Genomic DNA, 24,434 nt, shown 5'->3' on the forward strand with positions numbered 1-24,434 from the left:
ATGTGAAATAATAAAGTGGTTTGTATTTAAACTCTCCGAGGTAGCCTAATTCTTAAGGTGAGGATCCAAACTCAACGTGTGGTTTTGTTGTGGAATATTTTTAATGAATAGTTGCAATTAATTGGAATGTCATCACTGTACAAACAGTTCATAATTCATACAGTTAGTGTATCACACAAGAATTGCTTTCTTGGCAATGTTTCATGTAGTCTACAAGTGAAATAGTACTTTGTATAATCCATCCATCCATTTTCTACCGCTTGTCCCTTTTTTGGGGTCGCGGGGGGTGCTGGAGCCTATCTCAGCTGCATTCGGGCGGAAGGCGGGGTACACCCTGGACAAGGCGCCAACTCATCACAGGGCCAACACAGATAGACAGACAACATTCATCAAAATAATTGTGATGTTTGTGGAGAGTTTAGAATAATATGATTCATCAATATTCAACATTGTGTCATCTAAGACTGTATTTTTAAAACCTACTGTAAGGCCTTCCTTAAAAGGGAACTGCACTTTTTTGTTGTTGTTGCAATTTTTCACAATCATTATGAAAAACATGACGACGAATGGATTTTTAATTTTTTTTAATGCATTCTAACTTGTAAATAAATGTCGGCTTACAGCGGAGCCAATGGGAACTCCTCTATTTCGTCCCTAACATCCAATAAATAACCATTCAAAAAGCGCCAACAATACTCCATTTACATTTCATGACTTGAATATTAACCAAGTATTAGTGATATTGTTATTATAAGCGCAAACGCAGACAAACTATTTATATCGGTGCCGTGATCACAAGCTTGTGTGCCAATGGTTACATCATCAAGTGGTCTGTTGCTTCCTTGCTTCCCTGCTCCCTGTAAGTTTATTGTAGATCATAAATCATGCATCTCACCTGGACATGAGACGTCTGAGTAGGTATTCCGACTTTGACAGCCATTTAGGATGACACTTCACGAGGATTATAATTCATTTTTCATCTAAATGGTAATATAGGAACATCCTTGCAGTCGGCATTCTAATGACAGCAGATATTGTACAGTAAGTGATGTTTTGTTATGTTTGTTGGCTCTCATAAAGTCTGCATTGTGGTAATAATCAGTGATGAAGAAAAAAACAAAAACAAACATGATGCCTATTTGAAATTAATGCTCAAAATACGTACATTTTAAATGTTATTATAAATGTGCCTGTTACTACATTACATATATACTTACATCATGTATATAAAACCTCAATGGAAGTGTTTGGGTATTATTTAAGGGACCCATGGGCTCCATTGTAAGCAGACTTGTGTTCGCATTTAGAATGCAAAAAAATAAAATAACATCCATCGTCATGTCTTTCGTAATGACTGTGAACGATAAGCACAATTCCAAAATAAAGTGCAGTTCCCCTTTAACCTACAGGGCTGCAAAAAATACCAGTTTTTCAGCTGTGGACCGTATGGGCTCCAGCCGTACTTAGTTGTAATACACTTTCCCACCACTTGTGGCAGTAGTGACAATCTCAAACAAACAGAAGAAGTCTGGAGCTAAGTTTCTTAGGCACAAAAATGATGACTTAAATGGTGAAGCTGTATTTTCATTTGCACTTCAATTTTTTTAACATATACACGTTTCGGATGGATTAATTTAGTTAATAGTTTATTTATTTTAGCACTGCGTAATTGTAAGTTCATGTATTTTAATCAGTTCCTTTTTTGCAGTATATTTGACGAGTAATTATTTTTGTAATCAGCCTGACCTAAGCCTAAGGTTTATGTGTTGAATAAATGATATTTGTGATATATGGTTTCTTATCATTGGACAAGGTTGTTAACCTGCTAAACTGTAAGTAGGTTAGATATAACATCATATTCATGCTGGAGGAGCCTCAAGGTGAGATTTTGCATGGAGCTCCATAGTGCAAACTGTAAAAACTTGTTAGGAGGTATTCTTCATTCGACGCAATTGTATCAACTCTAAATGCAAATTAAATTGGTTATAATTTATTTGTTCGTTTATGAAGAAAGTGTCACTTCCTTATATATCAGTATGTGGAATTAATTTATGGAACGGATTAAGCAAATAAATCAAACAAAGCACCAATATGATTCACTTTAAGAGACTGTTAAAACTACAAGTGTTCACAGAGTACACAGAACAAGAATTATGGTGAACATCTTGAACCCTTTATTTTTTATTGAGACAAAGATTATTTATGTAATTAATATTTGTATGCTTACTATGTTATATTATTTATTTATTATTTATTTGTTCACTGTTCTGTTACAGAGAACAAAGAAATTGGATAAAATTGCTATGGTATGAAAAGAGGCAGGATTAAATAAATTCAGCTTCTTCCTACTCCTTTTCGGACGTGCTGTAATGAAACAACTGGAACTGTGTGATGCATTACATTGTATCGTATGCATGCTCCAAATAAACTGAAACTGAACTGAAAAAAAACCCCCCAAAAAACTAACAAAACTGAAATAAACACATTCTCATTGTATCAGATCTTTTTATTTTATTTTTTTAATTTTATAAACCTTTATAATATGTTAAGTTAAAGTTAAAGTACAATGATTATCACACACACTCGGTGTGGTGAATTTTTTCCTTTGCATTTGACCCATCCTCTTGTTCACCCCCTGGGAGGTGAGGGAGCAGTGGGCAGCAGCGGTGCCACGCCCGGGAATCATTTTTGGTGATTTAACCCCCAATTCCAACCCTTGATGCTGAGTGCCAAGCAGGGAGGTAATGGGTCCCATTTTTATTGTCTTTGGTATGACTCGGCCGGGGTTTGAACTCACAACCTACCGATCTCAGGGCGGACACTCCGGTTATATATTAAATATGCTATGGTATGAAAAGAGGTAGGATTAAAATAAGTTCAGCTTCTTCTTACTCCTTTTCGGATGTACAACAGCAACTGTGTGATGCATTACATTGTATTGTATGCATGTTCGAATGCTTTATATACAATCAAGAAATAAAAATTATCAAAACAAGTACAGAAACAGTACAATAACAGTACAAAACAGCGTCAGGGGGTTGTAAATTCAATAAAGTAACTAAAATAGAATGCAAAATATATATATATAAACAAAATGTAAAGCTATAGGCTCACACAAGTTCCGTAAATAGTTTAAATTTGGAACACAGCATCATAGTTTTCACAGCTCTTTGGTTGTTAGAGGTAGAGAGTAGGGATGTCCGATAATGGCTTTTTGCCGATATCCGATATTTCAAAATTGCCCAACTCTTTAATTACCGATACCGACATCAACCGATTCCGATATATACAGTAGTGGAATTAACACATTATTATGCCTAATTTGGACAACCAGGTATGGTGAAGATAAGGTCCTTTTTAAAAATAATAATAAAATAAAATAAGATAAATACATTTAAAAAAATTACTTGAATTAAAAAAGAAAGTAAAACAATATAAAAACAGCTACCTAGAAACTAGCAATTAATGAAAATGAGTAAAATTAACTGTTAAAGGTTAGTACTATTAGTGAACCAGCAGCACGCACAATCATGTGTGCTTACGGACTGTATCCCTTGCAGACTGTATATATATATATTGATATATAATGTAGGAACCAGAATATTAATAACAGAAAGAAACAACCCTTTTGTGTGAATGAGTGTAAATGGGGGAGGGAGGTTTTTTGGGTTGGTGCACTAATTGTAAGTGTATCTTCTGTTTTTTTATGTTGATTTAATAAAAAACAAACAAAAAAAACGATACCAATAATAAAAAACCGATACCGATAATGTCCGATATTACATTTTAAAGCATTTGTCGGACATCTCTAGTAGAGAGTGTTTTAAAGTAGAGTTCTCATTCTTTTTTAAAGGCACAAAAAACAGGTCGGGTATTGAGAAAACTTACATTCATGAATATAAAACTTAGCCAATAGTATAATGAGGTTGCAAACCTTTATATCTTTACCATGAATTGATTAACGTGGACCCCGACTTAAACAAGTTGAAAAACGTATTCGGGTGTTACCATTTTGTGGTCAATTGTACGGAATATGTACTGTACTGTGCAATCTACTAATAAAAGTATCAATCAATCAAAAAAAAGGTAAAATTCTTTGTGTCGGATCTCATTAGGCAAAAGTGCGGTCGGTACGCACTTTTGCTCACCGTATTCAGGAAACATGTTGCGCCCTGTTTCCTACGTAGTAGTGGCGTGAGGCAGTGTGACGCTGTGTCAGGGTATCGAGCAGTCTGGGAGGCTTAAAGAGACATCATAGCAACTGGAGGACAAGAGGGGGGAAAAAATAAACGATTCCCACCTACGAAGAACCATGACTTCGACAGCCTGTCGATAGCTTAAGTCTAAAAGGTATTTCCACACGCTTTCCTCCGGGCGTAAAAAGCTTATTCCCGTGTGTTGTTCCCCGAAGAAAGCGCTGCGCGGTACATGAACGTTCTCGCTAGGTTTCGTGTGCTAGTTTGCCCCCAACCGCTAATGTTAGCAGCCGAGCTATGGGAGCCCTGGCTCGCTTGTTCGGATTAAGGAGTTTCCGTGCAGTGGTGGAGCCATTAATACATTGATATGTAATTCAACTTTCAGACTAAACGCTGATCGATCCAAGTAAAAGTGTGTTGCAAACACAGCGTTGGCTGTGAGTGTTATTCATTTGTTATTAGCCACTTACTAACCACATTTTTGTAGCTTCACGGTTGTCAGTCAATGAATAATGTGTGCTTTTCTTCACCGTTTTCCTGTATTTGTTCCTAAAGTAGTGTTGTTATATTAGCGCCGGCTAACATTAGCTGCTTTTAATAGGCGTAGGGCCAAGAGGAGCGGTGTTTTTTACGTGCTAGCTAGGTTAGCTTAATGTACGACAACCACTTTGAATAATATGGCGGTAATTGAGCACCCTACTTTTAGTCATGAACTATACGACAACGAATCATGTTTTAACATATTCACGCTTTTCTGTGAACGAATGATAGCTATCGCGCTAACCTGCTAAATAACGCCAGGATGTCTTGTAAGTACCTGGCCTTGTCCTGCCAACTAGCTTTGTGTCATGTTAACATTTTGGAATAAATCCATCGATTTGCCTCACAGTTCAATTCCCACGCCGTCGCAGTGAAAACATCCACAAACTTTGGCTTACATTTCAGGAAACATATCGTGTGAGATCGCGTTAAAAAGTAACGCTAAATGACAGCTGCCAATAAACACACGGCGAGCTAGCCAGCTAGCGGTGTTAGCAAGCGTTAACAAGCTACGAAAGGCACTCAATTTACACCGCGATCAGGAGCCAAGTTCAGTTCAGTTCAGTTTCAGTTTATTTGGAACATGCATACGATACAATGGAATGCATCACACGATTCTAGTTGTTTCATTACAGCACGTCCGAAAAGGAGTTGGAAGAAGCAGAGCTTAGTTCAGTGGTTCTTAACCTTGTTGGAGGTACCGAACCCCACCAGTTTCATATGCGCATTCACCGAACCCTTCTTTAGTGAAAAATAAAATGTTTTTTTTTTTTTTAAATTCAAGACAAAGTTATGTTTTTTTGCTGGTGCACAAAATGAACCTTGTTCAAAGAACAACACAAACACAGTGTTGTAACCCGTTTCACAACAAATTACACACCTGCAAATCAGATGGAAAATTAGAGGGAAAATTGTTTGGGGGTATCCATACTACGCCGATAGGGAGAAGTTTTTATTTACACAATGAGTTGGGTAGCAACGCAGGCTCCGCCGAACCCCTAGGGTTCGATCGAACTCAGGTTAAGAGCCACTTAGTTAAACCTACCCCTTTTCATACCAAAGCAATTGTATCCAATTTCCTTGTTCTCTGTAACAGAACAGTGAACAAATAAATAATATACCATAGTAAGTACACAAATATTAAATACATAAATAATCTTTGTCTCAATAAAAAAAAGGAAAAAAAGGGTTCAAGATGTTCATCATAATTCTTGTTCTGTGTACTTTGTGAACACTTGTAGTTTGAACAGTCTCTTAAACTGAATCATATTGGTGCTTTGTTTGATTTGTTTGGTTAATCCGTTCAATTATATAATTCCACATACTGATATACTAAAGGTTTTAAGTGTTGGACAAGCATACAAATGTTTTAAATTAGGTTTTCCTCTAAGGTTATATTTCTCCTCTTTTGTTGAGAAGAATTTTTTGTACATTCTTGGGTAGCAGGTTATAGTTTGCTTTGTACATACGTTTAGCTGTTGAATTTCAATAATTGTGATTTAGTAAATAAAGGGTTTGTATGTTCTCTATATGCAACATTATGTATTACTCTAATTGATATTTTTTGTAACACAGTTAATGAATGAAGCGCACATTTGTAGTTGTTTCCCCATATTTCTACACAATAACTCAGATATGGTGACACTAGTGACCAGTAGAGAATATGAAGTGATTTTTGGTCTAGAACATGTTTCTTGCTACTTTATGTTGTATATTTTTTTACATGAGATTTCCAATTCATTTTATCATCTATTATTACACCCGAAAATGTTTTTTTTACTAATATAATTTTAGCATTTGATCTGCCGTCTGATTTATATTCCTAGCACAATAATGATGCTAGCTGCCATAGCTGCACTGAGTGAAATCTAGGCTGCTGACGGTAAAATCACTGGCCATGACTGAGAAACGGAAAGCCTTTTTCCATGCAACCTCAAAACTGTGGCCATATTGCTAAGCTGTTATAACAAATAGCTGTCAATCACAAACAGCTGATTCCAAAGAACCACCAGAAATAGAAGCAATGTTATGCCCCAATTGGTCTTGTGTCAACTGAGCCATACTTTTCATTGCTTTGGATTCCCTCTTTAGCATTTTGTGTTCACCAAGGTGTCTTTTTGCCATGTTGATAATTGTGTTAATTTAGCATGAAGACACTAATGGCTTGTAGGCACCTTGTTTATTGTACCTCTGATCTTGTGACCAAGTGGCTGTAGAATGTACCACCAAACATAACTAGCTGCCTTCTGGTCTTCGCAGTCAATATTCTGTAGGCCCACCTGTCTTATTGGAAACTGCGTTAATAAAAACTTGTTTAGACCTTAACATAATTAGAGTGTTCTAAGCATAAAATAACACCCATATAAGTCACCTTTACACTCGTTTCACCCACTATAGTAGCATAGAGTCTGTTCTACTTTAGATTAAAGTACTCACCAGGATCCTCTAAGCCAGTGGTTCTCAAACTTTTTTCAACAAGTACCGCCTCAGAAAAAACTTTGCTCCCCAAGTTCCACCATAATGACCATCATTGAAATACAGTAGCTTAGTAGGCCCAAGTATTCAATTAAAACAAGGCAACGTTTTATTTTATTAAGTAAATTGAATATTTTTGGCCACCGTAACATTACACACAGTTTGAACATTAGGGACAAGTGGTAGAAAATGGATGGATGGATTAACACTGCGTTTGAATATAGGAAATTAAAATATTGTTCTTTAATCAAGTGATTTTTTTTTGGTGTACCACTAGATGGGCCCGCGTAGCACAGTTTGAGGATCACTGCTCTAATCGTCTTCCCCCTACTACAACACAGCCACGACGTAGAAATACTTAAGGCCCTTTGCCACTAAAAGTTCAGAAGCTTTTAAGTCCCTGCAACTATAGGTCCATGTAGAAGTGTGTAGTTTGTGTTTATTAATAATATACAAACAATATGATTGAAAAAAAGTGTACCCAATTGTTCATAACAATTGGGTCCAACAGTCAGAAAGTCATCCCCTCAGTAAATGATGAATTCATGAGGGTCAGGCGAGTCCTTATGGTCAATTTCAGTTGTAAAAAACAATATATAAATAATTAGTGTCAATGTTGATCTCACGGCAACAATATGAACACATCAGATTTAGCGTTAGCCTGTTAGCATTAGCATTCGATTCACTAGAGTTAAGGCTAATAACACAAACGGTGTGTCACTGACTACTTTTACAGCATGTAACAAAACAAAATGTGAATATTTGATGTGATTTACCGTCGTTCCACTTGTGTACTGCCTCCTCTATTTTACATTTATCCAACAAAGTCTATGAGGAGTAAGCAGCTGAGGTCGCCGCTGTATACTTAATACTCCTTTGTAAATACCTTTAAAAAGTCTGTCCACTTCTCGTAGCTTCGTGTATTGATATTAAGTTTCTAAAAAATATGTACATTACACTGCATATAGTTTAAAGACTACGGCTGAGTAACAACACTGCAAGATAGTTCCACTGATCAGCGGTCTTCGGCACACAGATGTCACACAAAAGTTCCTGTAAGGCGAAATATTCTTTCGTTTTTCTTTCTCTCTGTTGTCAAGTATGTTGCAATACAATTACACAAGAAATAAGAAATAAACAAGTTGTCCTCGCATACTGTAATGGCAGTCGTGTCACAAAATAAGTTTTAGGAACGCCCCCAACTGTGTTTAACCAGTCAGCGGTTGACAGCACAGGCCGCCACTCTAAAGTTCCTGGTACTATTAGAAAGTACCACCTTGTAACTAGGAATTAAAAATAGTTCCTGTGGAACTAAATCTACCTGGGTAGTTTTTGGTGGAAACAAAGGGGGTACCTTATTTACCTGGGTAAATGTTAAAGTTCCTGAAACAGTTCCTGTGGTATAAAAGGGCATTTAGTCACGTTCTGGGTAATTCCTCTTGACTAAGTGCTGAAATTGTTCTGCACAAAGTTGGTCAACTTGACAGTCGTAGCTGTGATGTTGGCATTCCGTGTTAGCTTTTGCGTGTCTGCGTTGTCATTTCACGTTGGATCATGTCAAAGCTGTGTTAAGCCTGGTGTAAACTCTCACGTCGCGTAACTTCCCGCGGAGCCTATGCGCACCTCCCAAAAATCCGAGGTTCACGTCGTTGGCAACATAGAACACAGAACTGTGATTGGTCAGTTGTTTGAAATGCACAAATTCTTGTATGAAATGAAACAACAGTGATTAAATAATTGCATGGCAACTGATGTTGTGTACTTAATATATTGGTGCACTCTATAAATAAATACTGTAAGTGTCGTTTTTCAGCTTATTGTGTTGTTGTTGTGCCCAGAAGAAGTCACAAAGTACGACACTCTTTTAAACTTTTATTGTCAATCTTGTGCTAACAGTAGTTTCAATTCCGACACATATTCTTTCTCGTGCGCACACGTCTTTTTCTCCCACACACAAAAAAACCCTTTTCATTCTCCGTCAATAATCTTTGAGGGACGGTATACTTGGAAACATGTGCAAACTCTGAACATGGTCATACCGATTAAGACCAGCATGTGGTTAACTTACAATAGTTATTTAACAGTTTTGTTTATTTACAATTACATGTTAGCTCTCTCTTGTCCCATGTCCCGAATGGCCAAATAGCATTGCAGATAATAGCGTCCTCTGCCGTGAGTCGTTCAGAAGTTGCACAGTCCATCTTTACGAAAGTATTTTCCTCTGGTTTATAAGTAAAACGTTCATTAAACGTAAACTGATGATTGCGAAGGATTAGTTCCGGTGTAGACAACGACGTTGATGTTGTGGTTCAGTGGTTGACGTCACTCGGCACAGGAAGGAAACACACAGTATCTAGTCAACAGCAGCTGCAGTTGCTCCTTCTGGAGACACTACCCCTTAGTGTTTTGGAAGAGAATTACAAGTCTGGCACCACCCCCCACGGAAAAACTATAAATCAAACAAGACGCCGTTGGGGGGGACGCAAGCTACGCGACACAAGAGTATATTCCCGCCTTTACTGATACTGAAGATAAAGTGCATCAAAAGAGCTCATCTCCACTTTGACCGGACAGTTGCTGATAGTTTATAGCAGTATCAGGTGCTGCGCTGAATGTCCGATGCTACTTTCACCTGTTGTTGTTCGACATTGCTCGGGTGGCCAATTTGGAGAAGTGTTATTGATGAGGCAGGAGTTGAAGATGAAGTCCATCAAAAAGTTGTACTGCCAAAAGTTAACTTGGATTGTTGCAGTGCAAATTATGGGTAAATCATGTGGTTGTAGGGCTGGGTGATATGGGCTAAAAATGAAATCTCATATTTTTTCACAAAGAATTTGATTTCAGATTTTTTTTCCCCCACTTTTTAAAGAAACCAATTAATACGAATGATAGAAATAATTCAAAACAAGTGTTGCTTTTATTTGTTTAACAACTAGTAGTTTGAAATGACACTGCATCCACTGTCTTACAATTAGCAAAATACCAGATATATATTTGACTTTTTATGCAATAATTTCAAAGAACTAAGTTAAGAGCTTCCTTGGGTAGGCAATACTTTTGTCTTGAATAAAATACTTCTGTAAAGAAAAACGTAGCATTGCACAGCACATGCAAATAAATAAACTCCAATAAATTGATAGATACCAATAAATAATAGTTGGTAATAAATAATCAAGTCAATAAAGTGTGAACTTAAAACATATCTTTTGAATAAAATACTTCGGTAAATAAAAATGTAGTATTGTACATTGTATGCAAATAATTAAGTAAAACATTAAGATGACTACAGTTTTATAGTCAGTGATTAAATGTATGCTTTTCCGTTGTATGTGCACCACATCATGGCGATGTACAGTACTGATTTAGAAATTGGTCTGTGCATTGTGCTCCTTTCTCATCATACATGGTACCTTGTGTAAGCAATTTCACCACAGTAAGCTGCTTTTTTACTGGAGTTTGTTGTTGCTGCGGTCTTGTTTGCTTCGTAAAGAGTGGCAATTTCCCCATTCAGCACGACGCTTCATTTTTAGATGCTGAAATACATTTGTTGTGCTGCTTCCTTTTCAAACAAACTTTGCAGCGTGCGGTCATTTGTTCCCGTTGCCGCAAATCTAAACCACTAACAACACTATTCTTTTTCTTTGGAACACATGTCTTTCGCTCTCCTGTTTGCGTTAGCATTAGCCATGTTCTGCTAGGTGTGTGAATTTACGCTAAGGAAGTAAGGGGGAGGGCGAAATTTACGGAAGCTCCTCGGGGCAAAAAATATGCCGGAACAAGAGGAGAAAATACTTTAATTTTTTTTTTTTTAAATCGTCTGCAACAAAATAACCCAAATTCATTGATAAAAGGAATTTATCACCCAGGCCAATGTGGCTTCAACTTGCAGTGCAGATTTTTACATACAGTAACAAAAGTAAAACGCAATGAAAAACTCAAAATTAGTAATACATAATTCCTTATGCGCACTAACAATTGCACTAAATAAATAATAAAACCAAAACACTATCTTAACACCCATATTGCACACCAGGAAAAGAAAAGTAGATCACAGTAATCACATAAGTGCGTCATAAAGTCTTATTTCCTTAACCTGGAATGGAACTAGGCTTGGTGAATATTTTCACAGCTTCGCCTCAATAATTAATAGAAGATAAGACAAATACTGCACTGTAATCCAATTAATACATAAATAAAATGTAATTTTACACTTAATTTGGCCAAATGTAAAAAATCTTCGATGTGGTTAAGCTGCAAGATTTGAATGTAGCAAGGGACAACTGTAATAAAAAAGGTCATTAGTGTGATTTATTAAACAAATGTAGCATAACCTAATTCTACAATTTCAGCTTGCTGTTATGTATTATTTTTATACTGCAATCTGAAACAGTATCCAAAACAATTCAAATGATACACTTCACATTAGGTGTGTATGGTTCTGTTTGCACTTTGGCTTCAACGTCATGATTTTACAGTAAGTGAACAAAACGTAAAAACAATTAGCTTTTGTTTTCTAAAATGGAACACCGCTTTCGTCTTTTCCACTTGCCTTTGTCTGATTATTTGCGTATTTCTCCAGGAAGAGGAAGTGTTCTCAAACAGGTGACTGGCGGAAGATGGGCCTCCAGTTTCTGGCTTATCCTTGGAACTATTGTAGCCAGGATTTCAGCTAGCCAACGGCTGGACTGCACTCTTATTTGTTTACCGAACAGACACGTTATGTGATGCATACTTCCTGTCCCTCACTGGGGAATCGATACGCCGCTGTACTGAACCAATGGTTCAGTTGAAAACTTTTTATTACGAATACACGTACCGTCTTACCATACTTCTCATTGACGCAAATTTTCTGATGAGTAGGGGCATTGCATCTGCCATTGATCTATGTAAGTGCCTTTCCACAGCAAAAAGTCGTTGACCAATGCTACCGCCTGCATTACCTGCTGCTCCCTTCTACTCAACCAGCCTCTCTGCTGGTGCATTTATAGCAGTTAGTAGAGCTGATTTGGAAGGAGGGTTTAAGTTACAATGTCAATGAAAGTTGAAAGGATGGTTGTTATTGACAGCTGTGCCTGGAACCCCTTTGGGTTTTACACCACATAAACATTTTGCCTAACTAAATATTTAACTTTGATTTTGTCTCTTCCAATGTATAGTTATCATTTGCTTGTCCCAAGTTTAAATTCGGATATACCTGCTCTAAAAATGACAACATCGCTTAATTTGCATCATTGACTGAAAACATGAAAAGTAAAACAAATATGCTTAGAAAATATTTCTTTTGTTGCTTCTTTTTGTGTTGATGTCAAAAGTCTGCTCATTGAATAGAGTCGTAAATGTTTTTATGTTGCAGTCTTTAAGTGTCCAGTACGACCATAAAAGGTCGCTAGATTTCTTGCTTGTAGCTTTTTTGAAAAAGATCATCTTGAAGGGTCTGAATATGCTGAATATAGCGACAACGTTGCTAAGTTGGCAACAGTGATGCCTGCTACTCTTGTATTTATAATTTTATTACGTGACGCGTTAGGAAGCCATCTACTTTAGATTTGTTTAATCAAGCTTCATTCACACATAGGCCTATTTACGGAAGTAACAATATGAAAATTTAATATCACAGTTATTATGACCAAAATTATCCTACTTATCATTAATATTGTTGAATGTGCTCAAAATGTATTTATACACATACTGAAATATTTTGTTTTTTTAAAATACTAAAATTAATAGACTCACTGTGAGAGAGCCCACTATTTTGCATGTTTTGTGTTTCTTATACTTCACTGATAAGAGTGTTTTGGCGGGCGTTATGGTGTCTTGAAAGTACTGTAAAAACACCTCTGTCTCATATTACTCAGAGTATAAATTGATCACTCTGTTTTAAGAGAGGACAGCTTTTAGATTCAATGTGCACAATTGAATATTTTAATTGCTCACTTAGCAATGTGTATATATACAAATTTAGATTGGGTATGTTGTTTTATAATGGAGAAAGCCTGTATTCATGTTAGCATTTAAGCTAGCAAGCTAGCGCCAGTCTGTCCGTGAGTTTATCAAAGTGCAGCTATCAATTACGGTTTTTCAATCATTGTAAGTTTTAACAGTGTTACTAACTGTAAAGAATTTTACCAAGGTTATCATTAATACCGTTTATTGTTACATCCATAGACCCATTATAATATGATGAGCAAGGACATGCAAATAAAGTAGCACAAACTATTGTGTGGGTCCAAATTTGTTAAATACTGACACAAAAAACGGAAACATGCTAAATCCACCATGTTTTCTTTGTGTCTTATGACTTAAATATGTCTTTACTAAGTAATGAATACGTTTCCATAACTCTCTCAGATCAAGTTACATAAACGTACCTTAATATATTATCATTGACAAATAAGATAAAAGAATGATGATATATTGATCGTCATCAATTTATTATAGAACTATGGCATCGAAACATCGACTGATTTCTCCTCACCCCCGCTCTGATTCTTTCTTTTGCAGGTATCAAGCGGGCAAAAACAAGAACGACAAAAGCGGTTTGCTTTGTGGGTCGCTCCTTGCCGGGACCCTACAACATGGATGTTGTCCAATGTATCACTGAGGGCTGACCAGAAGGAATGAGGGACCCCAGGAGATGTTCCCAAGTTGCCTTGTGAATGCAGTACTTGGGTTTTGGAGTGCTTTTTTATGATTTGTACTGTATGTGTCTCTCCATGGGCACATTTTAGCACAGCCCCCCGAGTCTCCTGTCAGGACCATACTTCTCTTCGACCGGAGCTGGAGTGACGCATAAGAAAGGATCAAGAAGATACAGGGGACGCGCACGGCAACACAAATAGAGATCCACAACACAACGGCTGTGGTTTCAGATCATTTAGCTTTTTCCTCAACCCCAGTTTTAACAGCAACACCTTTTCCTCTGCCCTGTGAGATTTGTCTCCCTGCCCCCCCTCCCTAAAGCTTCCTCTACCATTGTTATTGGATCTCCTATGGTTTGCATGGCTGGAGAATAACCGTGGAGAGGCCAGGGTATCACAAGCTTATGGATTTTGACAAGAGAGGGGGCAAGGGAGAGACAGAGGAAGGGAAAAAAATGTCTAAGACGGCAGGTAGCAGGACTGGACATGGGGTCCGGAGTTCCGGGACCACATCGGGAGTTCTTATGGTGGGCCCTAACTTCCGTGTTGGCAAAAAAATTGGCTGCGGGAACTTTGGAGAGTTGCGTCTGGGAAAAAATCTCTATACCAACGAATATGTGGCCATCAAATTGGTAAGTTTACACTTGTAATTAACACAACACTGATTGGGTATGTCCCGCTTTGTCAGCCTTCGTCCAGTTTGTGTTTATCAAGTAGTGGAAACTCCAATGGATAGCCTTTCAAAGGGATGATTTGGGGGACTGAACAAGGCAGTGCATTGTATTGGTCTACCACTTTGTTTCATTATACCAGTAGTCATTGTAGTGTGAAAACGCCATACTGCCATACTGTGGTGTTCTCATGGAACCACAAGCATATGTAACACTCATGGAACCACAACCATATGTAACAATGTATACCTATTTGATATCCAAAGTTCTTAAAGAGGAACTGCACTTTTTTTTTGGAATTTGCCTATCGTTTACAATACTTATGAAAGACAAGAAGACTAAATTATTTTGTTTTTTTCACTTTCTAAAATGTAAAAATCAGCTTGTTCTAGGTGGCTATAGCAATGCAGCTAATGGGAGCAGTCATTTTTACCTCTGAATCAATTTAAAAAATGCATTCAAAACCCGCCAACAATACTGCATTTACGTTCCGTAACCTGTATTATATCCCAGCTGTAGCGACATTGTTATTTTAACAGCGAACATGGAGGAACTCTTTCTAGCTTAGTAACACATTGGCCTGCTACGGTATTAGCCGTAAAAGCTACCTACGGCAAGATATAAGCTAGCCTCTACGTCAGCACGAAACACATTTGAGTTTGTAATGCACAACACAATGCGATAAGACACAAATCTTACTGACTGAAAAACACGTACAATCATATTAAATTATCTGTAAAGTATTAGCCCACATTTCATGTTTTGTTTGTAGACGGCTTGTTCTACCGTGTATGTGCTGTAGTGTACGGTGATGTGCTGCATGTATTATGAACAATAGTATAGTGACTTATTAGATGGACAGTTGTCCATTTCGTCAAGCTAGCTGGGGACGTTTCCAGTTGATTTGGGCACTCCAATAATTCGGCCTAGCTTGGCTCAAAAGTTCCAGATTTGCAGTGTTATCAACTCACACCTCTCTCTCTCTCTGGACTTCCGTCTGCTCCATCAAATGGTTTCACCCTCTTCTTCGTACTCTCTTCTATAAGCAGCATTTCATCCTCCCAATCGCATATTCAGCTTTGAAAATATATAATTGTGGATCCTCATTCGTCCAAAAATAGTCGTCTTTGTTGTCTGTTACCAAGTCTGCCATGATTACAAGTTACAACACACTTGCGTGTTTGTTTGTGGAAGTAGGAACACACAGTAGATGCCGGAAGTCGGCTGTGCGCTGCTGTGGAAATGGAAATAAATGCGCCAGAGAAGGAAGTCCGGCTATTAATTAAAATGACCAAAATACAGTACATTTTGTACATTATACATATTGTTATGAACTTGTCTGTTACTATATTATATATAGACTTGAGCGTATATTTAAAATGTTGATGGAGGGTTTTGAAGGCTACAACAGTGGCTCCCATTAGCCGCATCTTGAAAGCGTTTTTTATCATCTTTAAAGGCCTACTGAAATTAAATTTTTTTATTTAAACGGGGATAGCAGATCTATTCTATGTGTCATACTTGATCATTTTGCAATATTGCCATATTTTTGCTGAAAGGATTTAGTAGAGAACAACGACGATAAAGATCGCAACTTTTGGTATCTGACAAAAAAAAGCCTTGCCCCTACCGGAAGTAGCGTGACGTAGTCAGTTGAAAATTTCCGCAAAGTTCCCTATTGTTTACAGTGATGGCGGCCAGAAGTGAGAGCGATTCGGACCGAGAAAGCGACGATTTCCCCATTAATTTGAGCGAGGATGAAAGATTTGTGGATGAGGAAAGTGCAAGTGAAGGACTAGTGGGGAGTGGAAGCGATTCAGATAGGGAAGATGCTGTGAGAGCCGGGGGTGACCTGATATTCAGCTGGGAATGACTACAACAGTAAATAAACACAAGACATATATATATACTCTATTAGCCACAACACAACCAGGCTTATATTTAATATGCCACAAATTAATCCCGCATAAAAACACCTAGGTGTTTGTTATGCTAGCTCCTAGCTCCTAGCTACTAGCTCCCGTCCATATAACCCGCCAATACAATTCAAACACCTGCACAACACACACACTCAGTCAGCCCAAAGGACCGTTCACCTAACCCAAGGTTCATAAAGCTTATATATTTAACCAAAGTTACGTACGTGACACGCACGTACAGGCAAGCGATCAAATGTTTGGAAGCGCGCGGGTGGGACCTGATATTCAGCTGGGAATGACTACAACAGTAAATAAACACAAGACATATATATACTCTATTAGCCACAACACAACCAGGCTTATATTTAATATGCCACAAATTAATCCCGCATAAAAACACCTAGGTGTTTGTTATGCTAGCTCCTAGCTCCCGTCCATATAACCTGCCAATACAATTCAAACACCTGCACAACACACACACTCACTCAGCCCAAAGGACCGTTCACTTAACCCAAGGTTCATAAAGCTTATATATTTAACCAAAGATACGTACGTGACACGCACGTACGGGCAAGCGATCAAATGTTTGGAAGCGCAGCTGCATACTCACGGTACCGCGTCTGCGTATCCAAATCAAAGAAATCCTGGTAAGAGTCTGTGTTGTCTCAGTTCTCTACAGGCGTCTGTGCATCGAAGTCAAAGTCCTCCTGGTAAGAGTCTCTGTTGTCCGAGTTCTTCAATCTTGACTGCATCTTTCGGGAATGTAAACAATGAAACGCTGGCTGTGTTGTGTTGCTGACTTCCCTCGCAAAATACTCCGCTTCGCACCGACAACTTTCTTCTTTGCTTGCTCAGCTTCTTTCTCCATAATGCAATGAACAAATTGCAACAGATTCACCAACACAGATGTCCAGAATACTGTGGAATAATGACATGAAAACAGAGCTATTTTGTATTGGCTTCAATGGGGGAGCCATACCTCTGTTTCACTGGCTACGTCACGCGCATACGTCATCCTCCAAAGGAGTTTTCAACCGGAAGTTTAGCGGGAAATTTAAAATTGCACTTTATAAGTTAACCCGGCTGTATTGGCATGTGTTGCAATGTTAAGATTTCATCATTGATATATAAACTATCAGACTGCGTGGTCGGTAGTAGTGGGTTTCAGTAGGCCTTTAAACCCCTCGCTCCCCCCCAAAAAAATGACATGAGTGTTCTTGTCTCTCATAATGATTGTAAACGATAGGCAAAGTTCCCAAAATAGTGCAGTTCCCCTTTAACTGTAAGACTGTTTTAATATATGATTTATGCTAATGAAGTTAGCATTTAGCAACATATTTGAATAACTTTGCTGTTCTCAATTGCAATGATGGATTATGTACTATTTTAAAACAATCTTTTTGTTGTGCCACCGAAGCATAAGCACGTTATACAGGAGTGTGCATCTGATACAAAGAAAAGTCACTAATGAATGTATTTGCTACAATATTTTATGAAATCACTATATACAATAAAACACTTGGTATATTTAGATTATGTGGGAAATGGACCTTTATAACAAGCCTATTACAAGGCCTGGGATGTTGGTAAATTACTTTTCTCTTGAGTCAATGGATTGGCCACCGATCAGTAGCTGACAATTTCGTGAATAAGTATGTGATCAGCCTTTGCCGAATAATGCCTTACGTTACCAATCACAAAAGCAGATCCCCTCTGGCTGGCTGATGCTCAAAGCTGTGGTACTTGAATCTTGTGTCACCAGGCAGAATTCAAACTGAAAATGGATTATTAGATTACCTGTCGAGAAGGAAAACAGCCACTTGCGCGTCCAAAGACAATCCAAGAGTGGCCCGCAATGATACGGCGCACCAATATTTATTTGAGTTTTTGCTCTTTTTTGGTTTTTTTAGACCTACACTGTCTTTCTTTTCTTCCTCTGATTTCCTCTTGTTTTTTTTAGCAGTGTATGCTGTTACAGCAAGCGCAGGTATTGCGATTTTTCCAGGTGGGTGTTCAGCAGCCATGCTTTAGTTTGCACCGGGCACACGCCTCACTATATATTGCATCAGCCAATGAGTAGGCTCCTTCGTGGGCTCTGCTAATCCTTCCTTTCTCTAAATCTTGTGGTTGGATCTGGAGGGGTTGACCTCCACGAAGACAAATTATTTTGTCTTTCGGGGTTTTATTTACTAAAATACTTAATTATAAGGCACTGACAGCACGCAAATGTACAAATGTTTTCAGAAATGGTTAGTGTTACGATATACTCTATGATGCTTATATATGAATTTTTTTTAGTGCAAGAATACAACCTTGGAACCTTTTTGTTCCCTCAGCTGACAGAGGTGGCCATCAGCTAACTGTGTATGTCCTAATTAAACTTTAAGAAGTGGAGATGGAAAGTAAGCAGTTTTTAGCAAGAAGATTAGATCTTGAGAGAGGATAATAAAACAACAACTGTTGTGCGATGTTGGTGTGTTGGTAGTGGCCAGGCTACACGATACATAAGTGATGACCATATCAATCCATACATTGGTGGTGTTGGAACTTGGGACCAATGGTAGTATGAGAATAGGATGATTAGATCAATATTTTTACTCTAACCAAATTATTTTTTTGAATCGTTTTTTTAATGTTTACGAACTCAGGAATTCATTCCCTGCACACAGGAGGCCTTTGAGGGCAAAAACCAAAGGGTTTAAAAGGGTTCTGATTTTTGTTTCTACATTTAAAACACTTCCTTGTGGTCAACAGAACATAAACATGCAAACTTTGGCTTAGGTTATGTTTTACAGACCACCTTCAAATCACTTTTCAGGATGCGCCATTTTTAAGGTGGCCTTATTTACGTGCCTCCACTTCGACTGCATCTGCTTCCCGTCAGCCATGTTGTAGTTTTGAGCACTTCCATATGGAGTCTATTGACATATATAAGTTAGAACTATGCACTACTTTGTATTAGAAATGAAAATTGTGGAGGATGCATGTACATGTACAAGCCTGTCTACCTCTCAACAAGAGGATAAAGAAAAATATGGAACTTCTTGACTATAATGTCGGACTATAGTGGCGGACTCGTGCTTCGCTCTACGGGTAAACCTGTACCATATATGGAGATATCCGCTGACGTAACTAATTTAAAAAACGTCACAAATTGGGCAAATTCCAAACGTCTCATTTGAAAGAAGATTGAAAGATTGTTTTATTATCTCCACCGTGCCTCCATAATTTGATTTTAAATCATGCTGATCCAAAATAAACAAAAACATGTACCAATAAGTAGGAAAAGTTGGTTTTGAAGGTAGTTTTTGCTTTTGTTTAGTTATTGTGTACTATTGACTTGTCAAATTGTCAATAGCACTCACAATAAATAGATTTAAAACATTTTTCTTTCTACATTTAAAACACTTCCTGGTGGTCTACATAACATGTAATAATTATTTGGTCAGAAGTTTGCATAGATTATGTTTTACAGACTATTTTGAAGATTCTTTCTGACCTTATTTTCAGATTGTGCCGTTTTGTTGGCGGGTCTTAATTACATGGCTCCAGTTTGACAGCATCTTCTCCCCGCCATCTTTGTTGTGGTTTTTAGCAAGTCTACTGACAGATTAGGTTCGAACTATACACTACTTTGGATTAGAAATGGCAACAGTGGAAGATGCATGTCAATGCACGACCCAGTCTGCCCTACAACAAGAGGACAGCAAAAATGTAGGAGTTTAGTGACTGCAGCGTGGACTACATTAGCAAGGCACTCTGCGCACTTTTATACCATATATCGATAATCCAGTGAAGTTTTTCTCCAACCGGTGACGTCACAGGTTGTGCAAGTTCCAAACGGTTCATTTGGCAGAAGTAGGAAGGAACGTAAGATTATTTTGTAAATATCAGCAATGCCTCAACAGTTTGATTTCAAATTTTTGGGCCTTATGCAGATCCAGAATACACAACTGCAGGTACCACTTGGTAAAAGAAGTTGGTTTTGCATAACAGGGGCCCCTTTAATACATTTGATTGGTGTCGGCCAATCTCACTCATGGCTGAGTGGTCTCAAAATCAACAGCATAAAACTATGATTGTTTGGGTTTTTATTGCTGGAATGAAGGCTTAAAACCTGAGTAGCTCATCTTGCTGCCTGGAGAGAGTTGATCATTGGCTGATATTCACCATAAATACTAATAATTAATTAATGGAAGCAAAACAGAAGTCTGACTCAAGTTAAGTAGTCATTATAGAAGATGTTGGCGTCATCTCCACCACTGCTACAGTGGTCTGCGTATGATTATTCTTACATTTGTGTATCCCAGGGAGGTCATTATCTCTGAATGGGCATCCACTAAAGGCCTTGTGAACCACATAGAAGGCAGAGGTTAGCAAACAGCTGTAATTGCAGTTCTCTCTTTTGAAATCTTACGTTATGCTCACTGCCACTCCCCTTGCCTGTGAACACTCCCATCTGTGAGGGTATTTTTATCCCCATGATGTCCAGCTATATCTGGATGTGGCATTAAAGCAATGCTATTGCACCCTGGTTCTTGTGCCTACATGAACCAGTATTCTCATACTATGTCTAATGTGGTAAGTGCATACCTATGTACAAGCATACATTTGAAAAATAATTTTTTGTGTCTGAACACTAATAGAGCTAGGCCTTACATGGAAAAGACCACTCCTGCAAAGTTGATTGCCATTCCTGATTATACAGGACTCTAACTTGTAAACACTCAAGCTCTTCAATTCTCATTATAATCAGTCTCTTAGGAAGCTTTTCATTATAGATTTGAACAATCAACAGCACGATGACCATTTTTTAACTAACACCGGATTTACATAAAGTAGTGTTTGCTTTTTTGTCACTCACTTAAGCTGTGAATATTGCATTATGGATAGAAAGTAACGTGTGATTAGTTGTTCAGACTTTTTAGCCGCAGTATATTTACCCTGACACACTAAAGCTGGTATATTCAACTAAATTGTTTTGGGTTTCACATTTCTAAATAGCTAAGGACGGGGGTGGGTGGGGGGGGGGGGGGGGGGTGGACTTCTCTCCTCACTATTAGTCTTATTTTCTAAGGGTCTAACAGTATTGTAGTTACCACAGCGGTTTCAAAGTGTTCACAATAATGCCGGGACATGTCACGGTATCTGGGCGTGTAGTTTTTTTCTGGCGCTGCAGTGTTTGCTGGGTCTGAAAATAAACTCTCCCAAAATCCTCTGCGCAGCGCAGAGCCAACAAGGTGTGGGACTTGGAACGCTGTAAGCTGGAAGGGAAGTGTGTTCGTGGTAGATGAGAGGAATTGTTTTTTTTGGACATTTCCGCCACTTTCAAGGCGACACATAGCCAGCTGGTCACGTCGCACCGCGCGCAGGGAAATCACCCAAAAAAACTACACGGTGGAAAATAGGAGTAAACTGAAAAGTTACTTGATAAATCCTCAATCCATCCATCGGTTTTCTACTACTTGTTTCTCTTGATGTCGTGGGTTGGCGGGGGGGTGTCCAGCTGCACTCGGGCGAAAGGCAGAAAGGATATTTGAAGCCAGCGAAGCCAAACATCAGTTTGTGAGGTACTTACATTGTTAAAAGTTAAATTGTTAGTTAACTTTTCTGAGAAACAGCCTTTTCCAAACTGATTTGAACATATCCATTGTAGAGGACACTGCTTCTCAGAAAATACAAGGTGAACTAAAGTGAACATAATTGTTTTACACTGGATGTACATCATTGTTTCTTTAAAGACACTCATTTGTAAGTTTTTAAAAAAATATTTTCTGAAAACTGGATGTTCCTGCTCAATTCTTTGCACCTAAAAATGTATGTTTGTAGTATGATTAGAACATTTTAGCATCATGTTTGGGTTCAAATACAGTAAGTCTGTTTATCCTAAACATTCCTGGCACTTAATTTTACAAATTTTTTTGGACATATACCACAATAATATCGTACCGTGGTCTTAATACGGTGCTGTGAGATTTTGATGCATCCCAATTATTTTGTATACTCCGTAGAACCAGTGTCCTCTACAGTAGACATTTGATTTTGGTCTAAGATTTACTGGAGTGCTCTGCTGTTTTAGGGACATTCTGCAAAAAAGCTAGTTAAAGATCATCTCTATGACAGCACTTATTTTTATGAATATGCTGCAAAAATGTCTTTGAGATTTTTAACTGTACTCGCAAGCCGCCAGTTGAATAGCCCAAATGATGAAAAAGAGAGGACCTAAAACGGAACCTTGTGGAACACTAGTATAACTAAAACAGTTGAAGGTTTCAGCAACACCTTAGTTACATAAATCACATAAAAACAAGGTTCGCTTTGCAAAATGTGCAAGGTATTACATGTTAGCACTAGCGTTTTTGTGTTTTCCGCCGGGAAAAACATGAGTGATGACGTTGCGACTATTGTCGACAAATATAACTGTCAGGGACAAATTTTATTGTCGACTAATCGTTGTACCCCTACTAAAGGTTAATTTATTATTTAAGGCACATGTTCTATATTTTTACATTTTAGACCAGGTAAAGGTGCAGATATTGCAATAAATAGAAAAGTGTAACAATATTTCATCACCTCGATGTCAATAGAGTATTCGATAGATGTTTAAATATGGAAACTAAATCAAAGGAGTTGATTCAATATGCCAGCAATCGTCACAATGCCCTATAAAATCCTAAACTGGAGCAGTATTACAGTAAATGCGTGATGTATGCATTCGATACACGAGGAGTAGTTCTACAGCACTGTTGCAAAATTTCTGTTCAAAGGGAGCTAGTAAAAGTTTATCAGTTATTACTTTTTACTGTTGATGATCTACCAGGAACTCAATAGAGCAGCAGTTTTAAAATAATCTAAATTGTTGTCATGTAATAAATGTTGGCTTTGACGCTTTAAAAGACCAATTTAATTTTTCCACTGTCTGGCTCTTTTAGACAGAGATCCAGCTAAAGAATCAGAACAAAAACAAATTGTCTTTTATACTGATCGATACAAAATAGGACTGTCAAACGATTAAAATATTTAATCACGATTAATCGCACTTGACCATAGTTAACTTAAAGTTAATCACGAAAATTTTTCGTCATTGAAAAGTGTACCGGAGACGGATAATTGTCAAGTTTTTACTACCAATAATTTGTATTCCTTCTGTAGAGGCTCTTGCATTTAGAGGAGGAGCTACACTTCAGTGTTTAGATACTCGTGTCACACATTAATAACACAAAATGTGGATTGTTATGATCATGCTTTAATTGTCAAATATGTTTGGTAGTGTAAAATGTGATATTTCTACCTGAATAAAGGCTTCTGATATTCTTTACTTTACATGTTGTACAAATTAATGGTAATCGTATCTCTGCATGACAGTATTTTATTTAATATTTTCTATTTATGAATACAATTTAGTAGGGGTGTAACGGTACACAAATATTTTGGTTCGGTACGTACCTCGGTTTAGAGGTCACGGTTCGGTTCATTTTTGGTACAGTAAGAAAGCAACAGAATATTAATTTTTGGGTTATTTATTTACCAAATTTGCAAAATCTTCCACCAAAAATATTTTTCTTAGTGGAATATTTGATGTGAAGTAATCGGAACCTTGCATAGGTCAATAATTCATAATAACATTGATTTTGATTCAATATTATGTTTTGAGCAATGACAGTTTGAAAGAAAAAAACCCAGCTTTGTTTTATTAGTCAACATTGCAACTTTTTCTAAATTACATTTAACCTTTAAGCTTTTTTATTTCACTTTTGTTATGTTTTTGTTTATTTTAATAGTATTTTTAGAATGTGCCGTGGGCCTTTAAAACATTAGCTGTGGGCCGCAAATGGCCTCCGGGGCACACTTTTGACACCCCTGCTATAGATAATAAAAAATTAAATCTGATAAATCTATGGATAAAAAGCAGAGCCTGGCGACGCATGCGCGTTTATCATAACTCTCTCGCTCTCTCTGTCTCTGCCCCTCCCTCACGAATGCTGCTGCGCGCAC

The 24,434-nt window shown here is 37.8% G+C and overlaps 1 protein-coding gene across 4 annotated transcripts in view; it reads left to right on the top strand.

Moving 5' to 3' along the window:
- Positions 1-4,155: 4,155 nt before the first annotated feature.
- Positions 4,156-24,434, top strand: part of csnk1g2b (casein kinase 1, gamma 2b) — a 99,097-nt gene continuing 78,818 nt past the window's right edge. For 2 of the 4 annotated variants that reach the window (XM_062028369.1, XM_062028370.1), the window contains exons 1-2: positions 4,156-4,350; positions 13,713-14,481. In XM_062028369.1, the coding sequence (XP_061884353.1) occupies positions 14,254-14,481 (228 nt within the window). In that variant the 5' untranslated portion in view covers positions 4,156-4,350; positions 13,713-14,253. The remainder of the gene's footprint in view (positions 4,351-13,712; positions 14,482-24,434) is intronic. The other 2 variants (XM_062028372.1, XM_062028373.1) reach the window with 1 other exon arrangement.

This window comes from Entelurus aequoreus, linkage group LG19 (assembly GCF_033978785.1).
Source record: "Entelurus aequoreus isolate RoL-2023_Sb linkage group LG19, RoL_Eaeq_v1.1, whole genome shotgun sequence".
In the NCBI taxonomy this organism is placed as follows: Eukaryota; Metazoa; Chordata; class Actinopteri; order Syngnathiformes; family Syngnathidae; genus Entelurus; species Entelurus aequoreus.